This window comes from Herpailurus yagouaroundi, unplaced genomic scaffold (genome assembly GCF_014898765.1).
Source record: "Herpailurus yagouaroundi ecotype Mexico unplaced genomic scaffold, PumYag 166, whole genome shotgun sequence".
Lineage (NCBI taxonomy): Eukaryota > Metazoa > Chordata > Mammalia > Carnivora > Felidae > Herpailurus > Herpailurus yagouaroundi.
This window is the reverse complement of record NW_024412407.1, coordinates 35,790,751-35,803,500: the sequence shown is the minus strand read 5'-3', so window position 1 is coordinate 35,803,500 and position 12,750 is coordinate 35,790,751. Positions and strand designations below refer to the sequence as shown.

At 44.2% G+C, this 12,750-nt stretch overlaps 1 protein-coding gene across 3 annotated transcripts in view; it reads left to right on the top strand.

Annotated features, from left to right (window-relative positions):
- BCL2L14 (BCL2 like 14) overlaps positions 1 to 10,628 on the top strand; it is a 37,561-nt gene extending 26,933 nt beyond the window's left edge. For 2 of the 3 annotated variants that reach the window (XM_040488905.1, XM_040488907.1), the window contains exons 3-6: positions 763 to 936; positions 3,027 to 3,097; positions 5,202 to 5,468; positions 10,193 to 10,628. In XM_040488905.1, the coding sequence (XP_040344839.1) occupies positions 763 to 936; positions 3,027 to 3,097; positions 5,202 to 5,468; positions 10,193 to 10,231 (551 nt within the window). In that variant the 3' untranslated portion in view covers positions 10,232 to 10,628. The remainder of the gene's footprint in view (positions 1 to 762; positions 937 to 3,026; positions 3,098 to 5,201; positions 5,469 to 10,192) is intronic. The other variant, XM_040488906.1, reaches the window with a different exon arrangement.
- Positions 10,629 to 12,750: the final 2,122 nt, after the last annotated feature.

The window sequence follows — 12,750 nt, the reverse complement described above, 5'->3', positions numbered from 1 at the left end:
TAGGACCTTCAGGGGGCCTTAAATTCAGGGGGCTAGGATATTTAAACCTTCATGCCCCCATATGCTTTATTCTATAGTAGTGTGTGCAAATACATACTTCTTTTCCTGGATTATAAATTCTTGAAAGCCGTGGGCTGCACTTTATGTCCCCTGGTGTACCTATCAGCGTTAATTGGATGTTTCCCATTAGACCGGGAGGAGAGAGAAGACGTGTCACTTTAAGAGCAAGGGGAGTTCAGTGTTGACTTGATAATGGGCTTGAGTAATGAATATGGTCTGAGAGCAGGGATATTTCTCTTTCCTCAGTGACCAACCCCCAAAGGCTTGTCAAACTCTTGAATGCCCTCCTCTGCACGTAGGGGCCAGCTCTCCCAAGGTATAAAGAATGTCCCCCCCCCCAAAAAGAATAAAAATAAAAGCATAATGAGGATTCCCTCAAGCAAAGAACTAAGCACTTTCTTTTGTGTTTCTTCCCTTGCAAAGGGGAAAGGGGACCCTAATTTTGCAAGACTTCAAAAAGAGGGTGCAGAAGGGCAATTGTTTCAAGGTGGCAATCATTCCTCTGTGCGCTCCTCCCCCATCCCAGCCTCTGCCAGGCAACTGCCAGAGCTTTCTGAAGAATGGCCTCCCCCGCACACACGTCCCCGGGCAGCTTCCTCTCCCTCTAGGCTGGGCTTTTCATTTCGGGCGACCGTGCATACCGATGAGCTAGACCAAGTTCTTCTGGGAAGGGCCGCTCAGCACCATTTGGTCTCGTTTCAGCTGAGGACCCCCAAGTCGTTTCCATTGCCAACCGCGTTGCCGAAATTGTGCATTCCTGGCCCCCAGCCGACGAGGTCCACGGCCAGGCGGGAAGCCGCAAGTCCAAAGGCAGTTTTGTCCATCCGTTCATCCAGCGCCAGGGCTTCCAGCTTCCAGCGCCCAGTGCTAAGAAAGGTAAACCCCCTTCCACGTGCTTGGGTCGTCGGGCCGGGTGTCCGCCAGGCAGAGCTATGCATTCGTGGGTTCGGTCAGCGCAGGGCTCTGCAGTTAGGGGTGTCTGCTGCCCTGGGCCGAGGGCAGGACAGCAGGCTGCTGGAGGCCCCGACCTTTCGCTCTTGAGACCGGCCCAGGCAAGGGCAGTGCGCCAACAGACCGAAGCAACGTGCCAAGCTCAGTGCTAACTGCAAAGCCTCCTGCCGACCCCCCCCCCCCCCCCCCCCCCCCCCCCCCCCGGGGGAGCACGAAGCGGCCGCTCAACCTTGTCCACCGAGGGAGATGCGCTATTGGATTTAATCCTGTGGGTGACGGCCGCGGGCCGGTTTGCTCCTGGGAATGCCCAGGTTGCGGACGGAAGACGGGCCCAGGGGCTTACAACGTGGCCCCGTGAAACAGCAGGGCGTCGTCAGACACCAGGTCTGGCGCACCACGTGTAGCAGAGGCGAGAACTAGTGACCAGAGTGGGGGGGGGGGGGCAGCTGTCACCAAAGCCACAGCCGTAGCGAGGACCAGGAGTTCCCAGCAGATGTGCAGGAATTGTGGAGTTGAACGGGAGCGCAACCACGTGCCACAGGAAGAGAAGTTCAGTCCCACTTGCCGTCACTGACGACTGTCCCTGCTCGTGGCCCTCCTTCCCCAAACTCCAGCCCAGGGGTGGGACGGAGGGGAGGTGGCCCGGAGATTGCAGTAGCCCAAGTACAAGGCGCAAGTGGCGGCGGCTGCCTGGCCTGCAAGCGGAGCGGTGATGTCGCCTGTCTCGTGCCGCATTGCTGGGACCGCAAACTACCCCTTCCGGGGCTGGAAGAGAAGAGGCCCCTCTGAGTGTGCTAAAAAGTGCCTCCACCTTATTGTGATCCCCTGTGTGTGGAGAGCTGCCCCTGAACCAGCCTCAGGCCGATGCTCGTCTCCTCTGTGCACGTGAGAAATGCCGGCCCTTGTTACGGTGACTCCCAGAGAGAGGGGCCACAGGGGCAGATAAAAACTACATACACACGGGCCACGGAGACCCGCGTGCTGGTGCCTCCCAGGTGATTTGAGGCTCAGACCTCCCACTTCCCTTGCCTTTCGCTAGGCCTTCCTGGGAGGTGATGGGCTGGATTAATTTCCTGGCCTCTCCTTCCCTCTTATCTGGCACACACATGAGGACTCCATGACTTCAAAGATTGTGCCCTCAATGAAAAGCACTCCTGTATCAGTAACTGGCTTTTCTCTGTCTGGATTCCGTTCCGGAGCCATGACCGTTTTCCTCATGTTGGGTGGTTAGCATGTTTTGAGATAAGAAAAATCATACTCCACGTCCCCTGTTCCCACGGACACACCAACAGGAGCCGCCTCTCTCTCTACCTGCCATGTTAGCCTTTGGAGTGGGAGCACTCCGTAAGTGTATTTACTTATACCTCACTTTGTTGTAAAGACAGCATGCAAAGTATACATGTTAGTAAATAAGATTAATCAAATAAATCAATTTGAAAGATAATGTAAAAAGAACGCACTAGCGGGGAAATAGAGGTGGGTTTAGGAATGAGCTTAATTCCCAAAATGCAAGCCAGGAAGACCGTACCCCCTCTTAGCTGGGGCCCACAAATTCGGCTCTGTGCTTTCTAGCAGCACGAAGGGGGAATATGACCCATTGGAATTTATGGTGTCCATATGGGAAAAGCAACATCTGCTCAGGAGAATCCTACCAACGAAAAAGAAGGTTCTCCTAAACATCTTCAGAGACAGGACCATGGGTCGTGGAACCAATATCGTCAACAACATTCTTACAGTGAATAAAGTGATGCATTTCATGGTGAGAAGCAGGGCGCTGAGGGAGAAAAGAAGAAAGGAAAGGAGGGGTCTGTAGGAGAGGGCAGCTGGAGTGGTTTGTGCCCCATCAGTCGAAGGAAGGTAAGAGTTAAGTTGCTGAGAATTACAAAGCACATGTCTCCCTCAGTCCCTAACCAGGCTACAAGTATTGTCCCTGGGGGCAAAAAAAAAAAAAAAAAAAAAAAAAGTTAAGATGATTTTTCTTCTTAAAAGAAATAACTGGAATTTTCCCCCGACAGATGGAGAGGAGCAAATAATAGCCCAAATCGTCGAGCTGCTGAAATATTCAGGGGATCAGTTGGAAAGAGAGGTATGGAGCTTCTTGAACTAATGTGATTTCTTTTCTGTGCCCACGCACTGGGACAGAGAATGGAAGCGTACTGCAGATTGTATTCCTTTGCAAGTTCTGGTTTCCACTTAGTCCTAAATTTTATTTCCCTTGGAGTCCAAATTCTTCATGCTGGCAGCATCTCAAAAATGAATCACTTTGGAAAACATAAGTAAACCTTCTGGAGCCTCCCTGGAATTTTTGGAAATGAAAAATGTAACTTTGTTATTGCAAGAAAAGACACCAATAAATTAAAATTTGCTGAATAGAATTATGAATCTGGTTCCCCATGTAACTGATCCTCGGGGAAGTTTAGACTCTTGCATTTGCCCTGCAGTCTGGATATCGATGTCCCACGCCTGCTCCAAGGCTGGAGTCCTTCCCAAAATCTCCCCCGAGAGTGGCTGGACTGTTCTCTGCTCAAGGTCTCTCTCAGCTATTTGGCCGGGGAGGCGGATTAGTGTTACTTGGAGAACTTTGGACTTACTTCCTGCCATTTAGAAGTCAAGACCCATCATTCCTGTCAGGAAAGTGTGAGAGTGTCTTCAGATACAGAGCTGGTGAGCAGGACCCCAGAATTCTGTGCCGTTACCCACAGACTGCTGAGTAGCCTCTGGGGTCTGTCAGTCAGGGACTGGCCTTGTGGACCCCTTGCCTTGTCCTGCCACGATCAGTGGATGGAAGTCAGGTCCCATGCGGCTTGTGCAGGAGGGGAAACAGCACTAAGTGGCCAGCCACTCTACCCCAGTCCCAACTTCTCAGTGGGTCCTCCCTCAATGCCTTTGTCAGCAGTGTGTGCAGAGGATGGTAACTGGGAGGGCATGTGAGCTTCGAGTCCACGAGTAGAGGATGAACTGGGGTGCAGAGAAAGAAAATAGAATACGGTACATGACTTGAGGGCACTCCTATGTTTCTCCAGAACTAACATCAATGGATAGGAGTTATGGGGCAATTGATTTTCTCCATTTTAGGAATGAACTTTCTAGCACTCAGGGCTGCCTTGTGACGGAATGAGCCTCCTGTCACCAGAAGAATGGCCAGTAGATGCCAATAACCAGCCAACAGTGCAGTCCTTGTACTGGGAGGGACCTATTCGAATCCTCGAGGACTCTTTACAGCTTGAAGACGCTGTGGCTCTCATGGCAACCTCCTTCCCAGCCTCCCTAAGAAGTGACTTGCATTAGGTCAGGGAGGCAAGGGACAGGAAGTGGTACGAAGCTGACCTTTGTGGCTCTAAAGAGAGACTCTTTCCTTTTCATCCCATAAATTACCACTTTAAAAAATCTCGCTTTGCTTGATGCACGCTCCTGATGATTTGGGGTGACGTTTTACGTTATTTATGCAGAAAACATGGTTGTTTCCCCAGTAGAGGACTCTGGTAGGAATACACAGAAGGTCTGACTTTGCTGTGTGGGTGTGAGTTTCTACTAGAGAGGGACAGTGACTCTGTCTAACCCTAACCCCTACCCCCCAACCCCATGGCTGCAGAGTGCCTGCAAAGCCCCTCATCCCTGAGACCACATGCAAGCTCACCTTGTACCTTCCTGAGATGCCAGAGGCAGGTGCAACCCAAAGGAGCAAAGAGAGAGGGGCCAGGGTACTCCATGGAAGTGTTTCTTTCTGGCATTTGATTCTTCGACCATTCTGGTAGAGTCCGGGCTTCTAGCTGCCCACTGGGGTTTTGAGTCTAGCTTCTTCAACTGGGTCGCTGATCAAAAGGGGTCCATTCTTGGTGTAGAGGACATTAGTCATTCTTGCTTCAGATTTATAAAACAGACAGGCTCCTGAGTCTCACAGAAGTTGGGGGGTGGGCTGGGCTCACATAAAGGACGCTGCTCCACCGAAATCTTTACATAGCATCTGATGCATCCCCCAGGATATCCCTTGTAGAAACAATGTTTGTGGAGAACCTGCTTAGCTTATCATTCGTCAAAGATAGAATTTCCAAATAAACATTTAATCCTTGCTCACTAAGAAACTTCTTAGTTGGAGCCAGGGTTTTCCACTGGGTGTTTCAGGGGCCCACTGTTGAGTCGGTTTCATGGGGCCAGGCTGCTGTACTAAATGCATATCCTCTTGTACACAGTTAAAGAAAGACAAGGCTTTAATGAACAGCTTCCAGGACCAGCTGTGCTACCCTGTTTTCAAGATCATCACAGACCAGTTCCTAAGGGGTGTGGACACCAGGGGAGAATCAGAGGTCAGAGCTCAGGGCTTTAAGGCTGCTCTTGCAATAGACGTCACGGCCAAGCTCACTGCTATCGACAATCACCCTATGAACAGGGTGCTGGGCTTTGGAACCAAGTACCTAAAAGACAACTTCTCCCCCTGGGTCCAGCAGCACGGTGGATGGGTAAGTGCATCCTATTTCAAAATGAACCTTCCCAGAATTCAGAGGAGACGGAATGGAAAGTTGTGGGGTTTTTTTCATTTTTTTGTTGTTTTTTTTTTTAAGTGAAGGGAACACGTCTTTGAGGCAGTTCTCATGGATTTAGAAGTTGAGTGGCAAGAGATATATCCCAGTGATGGGATCCTATTTTTAGTGATTATCTTCATCATCGATAAATATTTACTAGGCTCCCAAAGGGTACATGGGATATGTGTGTTGGACCAGGGGGGACCAGTCAGATATAACAGGAAATGAAGAGATGTCAAGATATAAAATGTTTAGATATAATTTCTGTTTTCACAAATTTTGTAAGCAACCGAAGTCTGGCAGTGAGACAAGGAGAGGCAAACACTTCCTTGTTCTCTTAGCTGCTGACAGGCAGAGAGAGACACAGCGTTCATGATATTTTGTCATTGCTGCTTGGACCCAGCCATTTTGACAGGGACATTTTGATACAAAGCAAAAAGCAAACCATTAAATTTGTATCGTTTTGTTTTGTTTTATTTTAAATAAAGTTTATTTATTTTTTAAGCAATCTCTACACCCCACGTGGGGCTTGAACTCAACAATCCCGAGATCAAGAGTCACAAGGTCTCCCCAATGAGCCAGCCAGGTGCCCCAAATTTGTATGTTTTTAAAAATTTTTTTTTATTTTTAAAATTTATATCCAAATTAGCATATAGTGCAACAATGATTTCAGGAGTAGACTCCTTAGTGCCCCTTACCCATTTAGCCCATCCCCCCTCCCACAACCCCTCCAGTAACCCTCTGTTTGTTCTCCATAGTTAAGAGTCTCTTATGTTTTGTCCCCCTCCATGTTTTTATATTATTTTTGTTTCCCTTCCCTTATGTTCATCTATTTTGTCTCTTAAAGTCCTCATATGAGTGAAGTCATATGATTTTTGTCTTTCTCTGACTGACTAATTTCGCTTAGCATAATAATACCCTCCAGTGCCATCCATGTAGTTGCAAATGGCAAGATTTCATTCTTTTTGATTGCCGAGTAATACTCCATCGTATATATATACCACATCTTCTTTATCCATTCATCCAATGCCCATGGAAATTCGGGCTCTTTCCATAATTTGGCTATTGTTGATATGTATCTGTTTTTAACTACCTGCTATCAGGTGAAACAGACATCTTCACCCCCCTGCCTCAGACTCAACATCCCTCCCCCCCCGCCCCCCGCCAGCCCCATCCTTTATCCTCATTCCTTGAGATTTCCTTAAAGCTGCCATACTCAGATGGCCTCCCAAGGTTAACCTTTCCAAAATGTGTAGCCCATAGTTTTAAATATCCATAGGCTCAGGGCACTTTATTTTGTCTGTTCAGATCCTTCTTGGAAGCACAGGCCTTTGTCCCACATTATCTTTAGTCCTCTTTCCACTAGAATGGAGCAAGGGTAGTGGGTTTGAGTCTGCTTCACACATGGTCAGCATGGCCCTGAGGCCTCCACTCTTGGTCTCTTGGTTTCCAGAAGGAATGCAGAGCTGATCTTGCTAAGGGACTGAAGTGCCCGCTGTGGTCTTCAGTGGCTGCCTGTTAAGCTTACCTAGTCTTCTGTTCCTTTCTATTTTCCACATCTGCACCAGATATGGTAGCCGTAAGGGGCTGATCTGAACAACTGAGGCTCTGAAGTATTCTAAATTCAAGCTGCCTTAACTCATGCTAAGATGCCTCGACATTATTTTGGCTTTAACTGTTCTTTCTTCCAGGACCCCCTCAAGTCCCTCCTCTGTCCCAGAGCCTTTCCTGACTACTCTAGCTTAAGGGCCTCACTAGCCTCTGACTTCTTACAAAACTTCATATCTGCACTATAATTACATACAGGAAAGAATCATCCTGCTTAAGGTTAATATATTTTTCCAAAATATATTTTCCAAAATATAATTTGGTCTTGGTAATATATTTTTCCAAAAAGATTGTTAAGTATCAACTGGGTCCACAGGCCAGTTCTATTCAGTCTATAGACTAAAAGTCTATGTAGTTGGTTAATGCAGCTGAAATGCCAACTGTGTTCTGTAAAAAAAATAGTCTACACCGAAAGCACAAACAACAAAAGAAAAAATAAATTGGATTACATCAAATTAAAATTTTTTCTGCTTGAGGGGCACCTGGCCGGCTCAGTCGATGGAGCATGTGACTCTTGATCTTGGGGTTGTGAGTTTGAGTCCCAAGTTGGGTGTAGAGAGTATTTAGCAAATAAAAATCTTAAGAAAGACAAATTTAAAAAATAAGTAATTTTTTTTCTGCTTCAAAGGACACTACCAATAAAATGAAAAGACAACACACAGAATGAAACAAAATATGTTCAAATCATATACCTGAAAAAGAACTTGTATTCAGAATATGTAATAAATTCTTACAACTCAACAATAAAAAGACAAAAGCCAATTTTGAATAGACATTTCTCCATAGAAGATATACAGATGGCCAGTAAGCAATGAAAAGATGCTTGCTTAGCATCTTCATTTCAACATTAGGCACATGTGAATCAAAACCACAGTAAGATATCATTTCACATGCACTAGCATGGCTAAAATAAAAAAGACAGATGTTGGTGAGGATGTAGAGAAATGTGAACCCTCATCCACTGCTGGTTGAGTTCTAAAATTTTCCCTTTTAGAAACAATTTGGCAATCCCCCCAAAATATTAAACATAGAGTCACCAATTCCACTCAGATATATACCCAAGAAAATTGATAACAAATGTTCACATAAAAACTTGTACATAAATGACCATAGCAGCATTCATTTTATGCATAATAGCCTGAAAGTGGAAACAACCCAAATGTTCATCAGTGATGAATGGTGAATAGCAAAACCAAAGGCAGTATGTCCATACAGTGGAATATTATTTAGGCATAAAAAGGAATGGAACAGATGGATGAACCCTGAAAACATTATGCTAAGTGAAAGTTAGACAATAGGGCCATATACCATACATTGTATGATTCTGTTTTCATGAAATGTCCAGAATAGGTGAATTCACAGAGACAGATTAGAGAAGAAGAGAGAGAATAGGGAGTGACTGCTAATGGATAAAGAGTTTCTTTTTGTGTGATGGAAATGTTCTAAAATCAGCCAAACGTGATGGTTGCACAATTCTGTGAATATACTAAAACCCACTGAATTATATATTTTAAAAGGATGAACTCTGTGATATATTTCAACAAATCTGCTATGAAAAAATGGTGGTTCTAATTCTAGCAAGCAAATTAAAAGACAAAAGAAAAAAGAATACATTTTTATTTACTTATTTTTAATTTGGCTGCTGGTGCTAGAGAGAAAAACAGTTTTAATTAGAGAAGATTGATGGATTTTGGGTAGAAATAATAAAGGGAATTTTCAAAGGCTTCAGAATTTGATGGCATTGTTCCTTATCATTTGTAATTTATTAGTTTACTTTTCCAGGTCATCATAAATCCGAATTTTAAGTCTTGGCCACAGTTAGGTTTAATTTGGAGCATGTGGCTGGAAATTGGAAGAGGGAAGAAAAAGAATGAGAAAGGACTATAATGTTTCCAAGGCTGATAGAGGAGTTGCAAAAAATAAAGAAGGAGGATGTTGATAAAAGAATATTTATGAGTTGATATGAGTTATGAAAATGTGAAGGAGATGCGGACACCTGTGCTCAGTCTCCAAGCACAAGAAAGAAAGATGACACTGGGTGGCAAGCTTCTAGGGACTTCCATTGGCTCTTGGTATTTTGGTGGCACTCCAGGGTGTCCTTATAGTGGTAGGGAAGGAGGAAAATGATTGCTATGCACCAGTTTTCCAGGGTTCCTAACTATCCCAGTGTTTCACATTTCCTGCAAGTACATCTAACTTCCCAACGAAATTGCAAACACGAGGGCAGATTTATGTATTTTATGCTTCTTTGTCTCTCAACACTCCCATTCTTTCTACATACATCATAGATGTTAAGCCAATACTCTTAGCATAATCAATCAATCAATCAAATGAAAGAATAACAACTGTATCTAAAAAACATGTTGGGGCGCCTGGGTGGCTCAGTGGGTTAAGTGTCCGACTCTTGGTTTTGGCTCAGGTCATGATCTCACAGTTCATGGGTTTGACCCCAGAGTTGGGCACCATGCTTGGGATTCTATCTCTCTACTTCTATCTCTATCTCTATCTCTACCTCTACCTCTGCTCCTCCCCCACGTGCATACTCTCTCAAAAATAAACAAACTTAAAAAAAATAAAAATAAAAATAAAAAGCATGCTAAACTAGCTGCCATGAGATTTTAATTCACCCGTTGGGCATTTTTCCTCATTGTAAAGGACTGTTCAAATAGTCACCCTGTGCTCCTACAACTTCATCCATTTCACAGAACTTTGCAAAGAGCATAATCTTCAACTTTCCATAATCTTCAACTTTCCAATATCTGCTCCTTTGAATTTTTTTTTTAACTCTTCTGAATTTTAAAAACAGCATCAAAGCCTTTCCCCATCTAGCCTATCAGCCTTGGGTGTGTAACCTAAGTCCTTCACATATGTTTTCCTTTCCTGAATACCAAGGCTGCTGGTCATCTTTCCAAACCTCCCCCCAACCCTAACATAGTCTCTGAAACCCGGGTCATGCCTGGGACAAGAGAGCAGAGTTAACAGGTTTATGTTTTCAGTTCAACAGTGAATCAAACTTGGAATTTTGTGAATCTATTTCTCTTTTTCCCCTCTAGGAAAAAGTGCTTGGGATATCACATGAAGAAGTAGACTGAAAAATCAGAAGATTTGTAATCTGGAATACTCATTATCCAACTAGGATCCTGTCTACATTGGTCTCAGCATAGACTATGGGAGAAAATTAACATGTACAAGGCAGAGGGAGCACTGAAGTTTTCAAAGTCATTGTTCCTGTGAATCCAGAGGCCTGAGGAGAGAGGCCTTGTCTGTCTGCAGCTCATAGAATGTAGTAGTGTGGCCAGTGACATCCATGTTTCCCAGGTTCTCCAATGAGTGTGGGAGGAAGTCTAGGAAGACAAGTGGTAATTTTCCTTTCAGATGTTCAGAACAGAGACGGTCACCTTGTCTCCGTTGTCCGCTTTGGGGAAATTTTGTTACAGATATTTGCTGATCTCATAAGGGCGAAATGATAAATTGTGCATGTGTTTACTCTTTGGTTTTCTGGTACCATTTCTTTTTAAACTACACTTGGGATGGCCTAATGACGTTGTTTCAAGCCTACTTTTAGGAAGATATTGCTATTGATGTTGGTAGATGCAGTTCAAAGAGACTTGAGTTCACTGCTATATCCACTAGTTTGGGGATATATTATCATGTCTGCCTTTTGACTCATTTCCCTAGAAAAATGCTTTGGCAGTTTGAAAAACTGCCATTTGGCAGAAAATTATTACTTCTACCTCCCTCAGCAATCTCAGAGACCCCACCTCTATTTCTCAAGGACTCTGAAATTTTCTTTATTTTTTTTGTGGTAGTGTAATGATTAGTAGCTGTTAAACACGTGGAAAGACCACTGTCAAGAGTATCTTACATGGGGCACCAAGGTGGCTCAGTCGGTTAAGCATCTGACTTTGGATGAGGTCATTATCTCACGGTTCGTGAGTTTGAGCCCCGCATGGAGCTCTGTGCTGACAGCTCAGAGCCCAGAGCCTGCTTCGGCTGCTGTGTCTCCCTCTCTCTCTACCTCTCCCCGCACTTGTGCTTTCTCTCTCTCAAAAATAAACATTAAAAAAATTTTTTAAAAAGAGTTATCTTATGGTTAAAACAAGTAAAAAGTAATAGTACTAAGATTTCCATGAAGATCGAATGAGTTAATTTATAAAAAGTGCTTACAACAGTGCTTGGTATTTAGTGCTGAGTGCTCACTTATGTTTAATATGCACTGCCCTCAGCTAAAACAAAATTTCCTCTCCTCCCAAAGCAGTCACTGATTGTTTTTCTGAAATTAGTGTTCAGAATGAGGTTTTATAGTAAGCGAAATATGTTTCGCAATTGTTTAACAAACAATAATTATTGAAACAATAATTTTTAAAATACTATCAAATTATAGCCTTAAAAATGTCTAGATCTGTAGCACCCAGCATGTAGCCTGATGTAAAACAGGTGTTTAATAAACCTGTGATGAGCAAATAAATGAATGCGTTAAACAGACATACTTCCAGCTCCAAGGGAAAATTGGACCCGTCTAATATCACATCAAATATCACTACTCTACCCATCTTAACTGAAATGAGTTATTCTCCCAGATTTGGAAATGGCAAGAGTAAAAGTAAGCCTCCACAGCCAGAAGCACAGGCTAAATCACACTTCCGTCTGGTGTCACCACAGAACACGCATGCCCCAGTCTCCACCACTGAACCAGAAATTGTGTGCCATCACTGGCCCCACTGCTACTGAGAAATGATGCTGCTACCCCCACTCCCATCTCTCTTCCCCACCGGGAAGAATCTTCCCAATCTTGCCTGTCTCCAAGGTAAACTTCCAGGTGGATTACTTGGATTAGCTGACCCCAGATCATATGCCTGTGCTCCAGCTGTCAAGAACTAGGAGAGTAGGCTTTCTACATTTTCAGTTCATTATGGGAGAAGGCTGTTTGCCATATTTAAGTTACATAAGGTAGGGCATTCCCTAAGAGGAAGAGGAGGGCTCAAATAGGGGCTGTCCCCATTTATAGTGGCAAACATCCACTCTACAAGTCTTTTTACCCCCACTCCTTCTGCTTACCGTGGCCACAAAAGCCAAAAGAATTTTGAGTGAGTTGCAATCAAATGGGGCCAAATTCTTTGTTCAACAACTCTTGTGACGTGGCTTTTGTGTAATTGTTTCATAGTTTTCTGACTTGTTCATTGGAAAGACTGTAAAAACTCTAAGGAGATAATTAATTAAAGGTATTCTTGTACTTTTTAATCCAAGTACAAAAAAAAGATAACTAACATTAAACAGCGTTCAGAATGCAATTGTTTGGGGCTCCTTGTGGAATTAATCTACAAGAAACACAAATGATAGGGGCTGATGAGGGGAAGTCTATGTTTGATCTGTAAAGTGTGACAATCTGAGAAATCAACAGTGACTTGAGTGCATGAAAGAGGAAGAATCAATGATTAGTAAACCCTGATACCACTGTTGATAAATGGTGGATGGTGGTTTTAGGTAATGCTGAATCAAACCTGGAGCTGTGGGAAAGGGTAAATAAAGAATGTAAATCAGGTAACTGTGGGGAAAAAAGAATATTCCCTTTTGCTTCCTGCCCCCACACAGAAAGTCAGAAAAACATCCG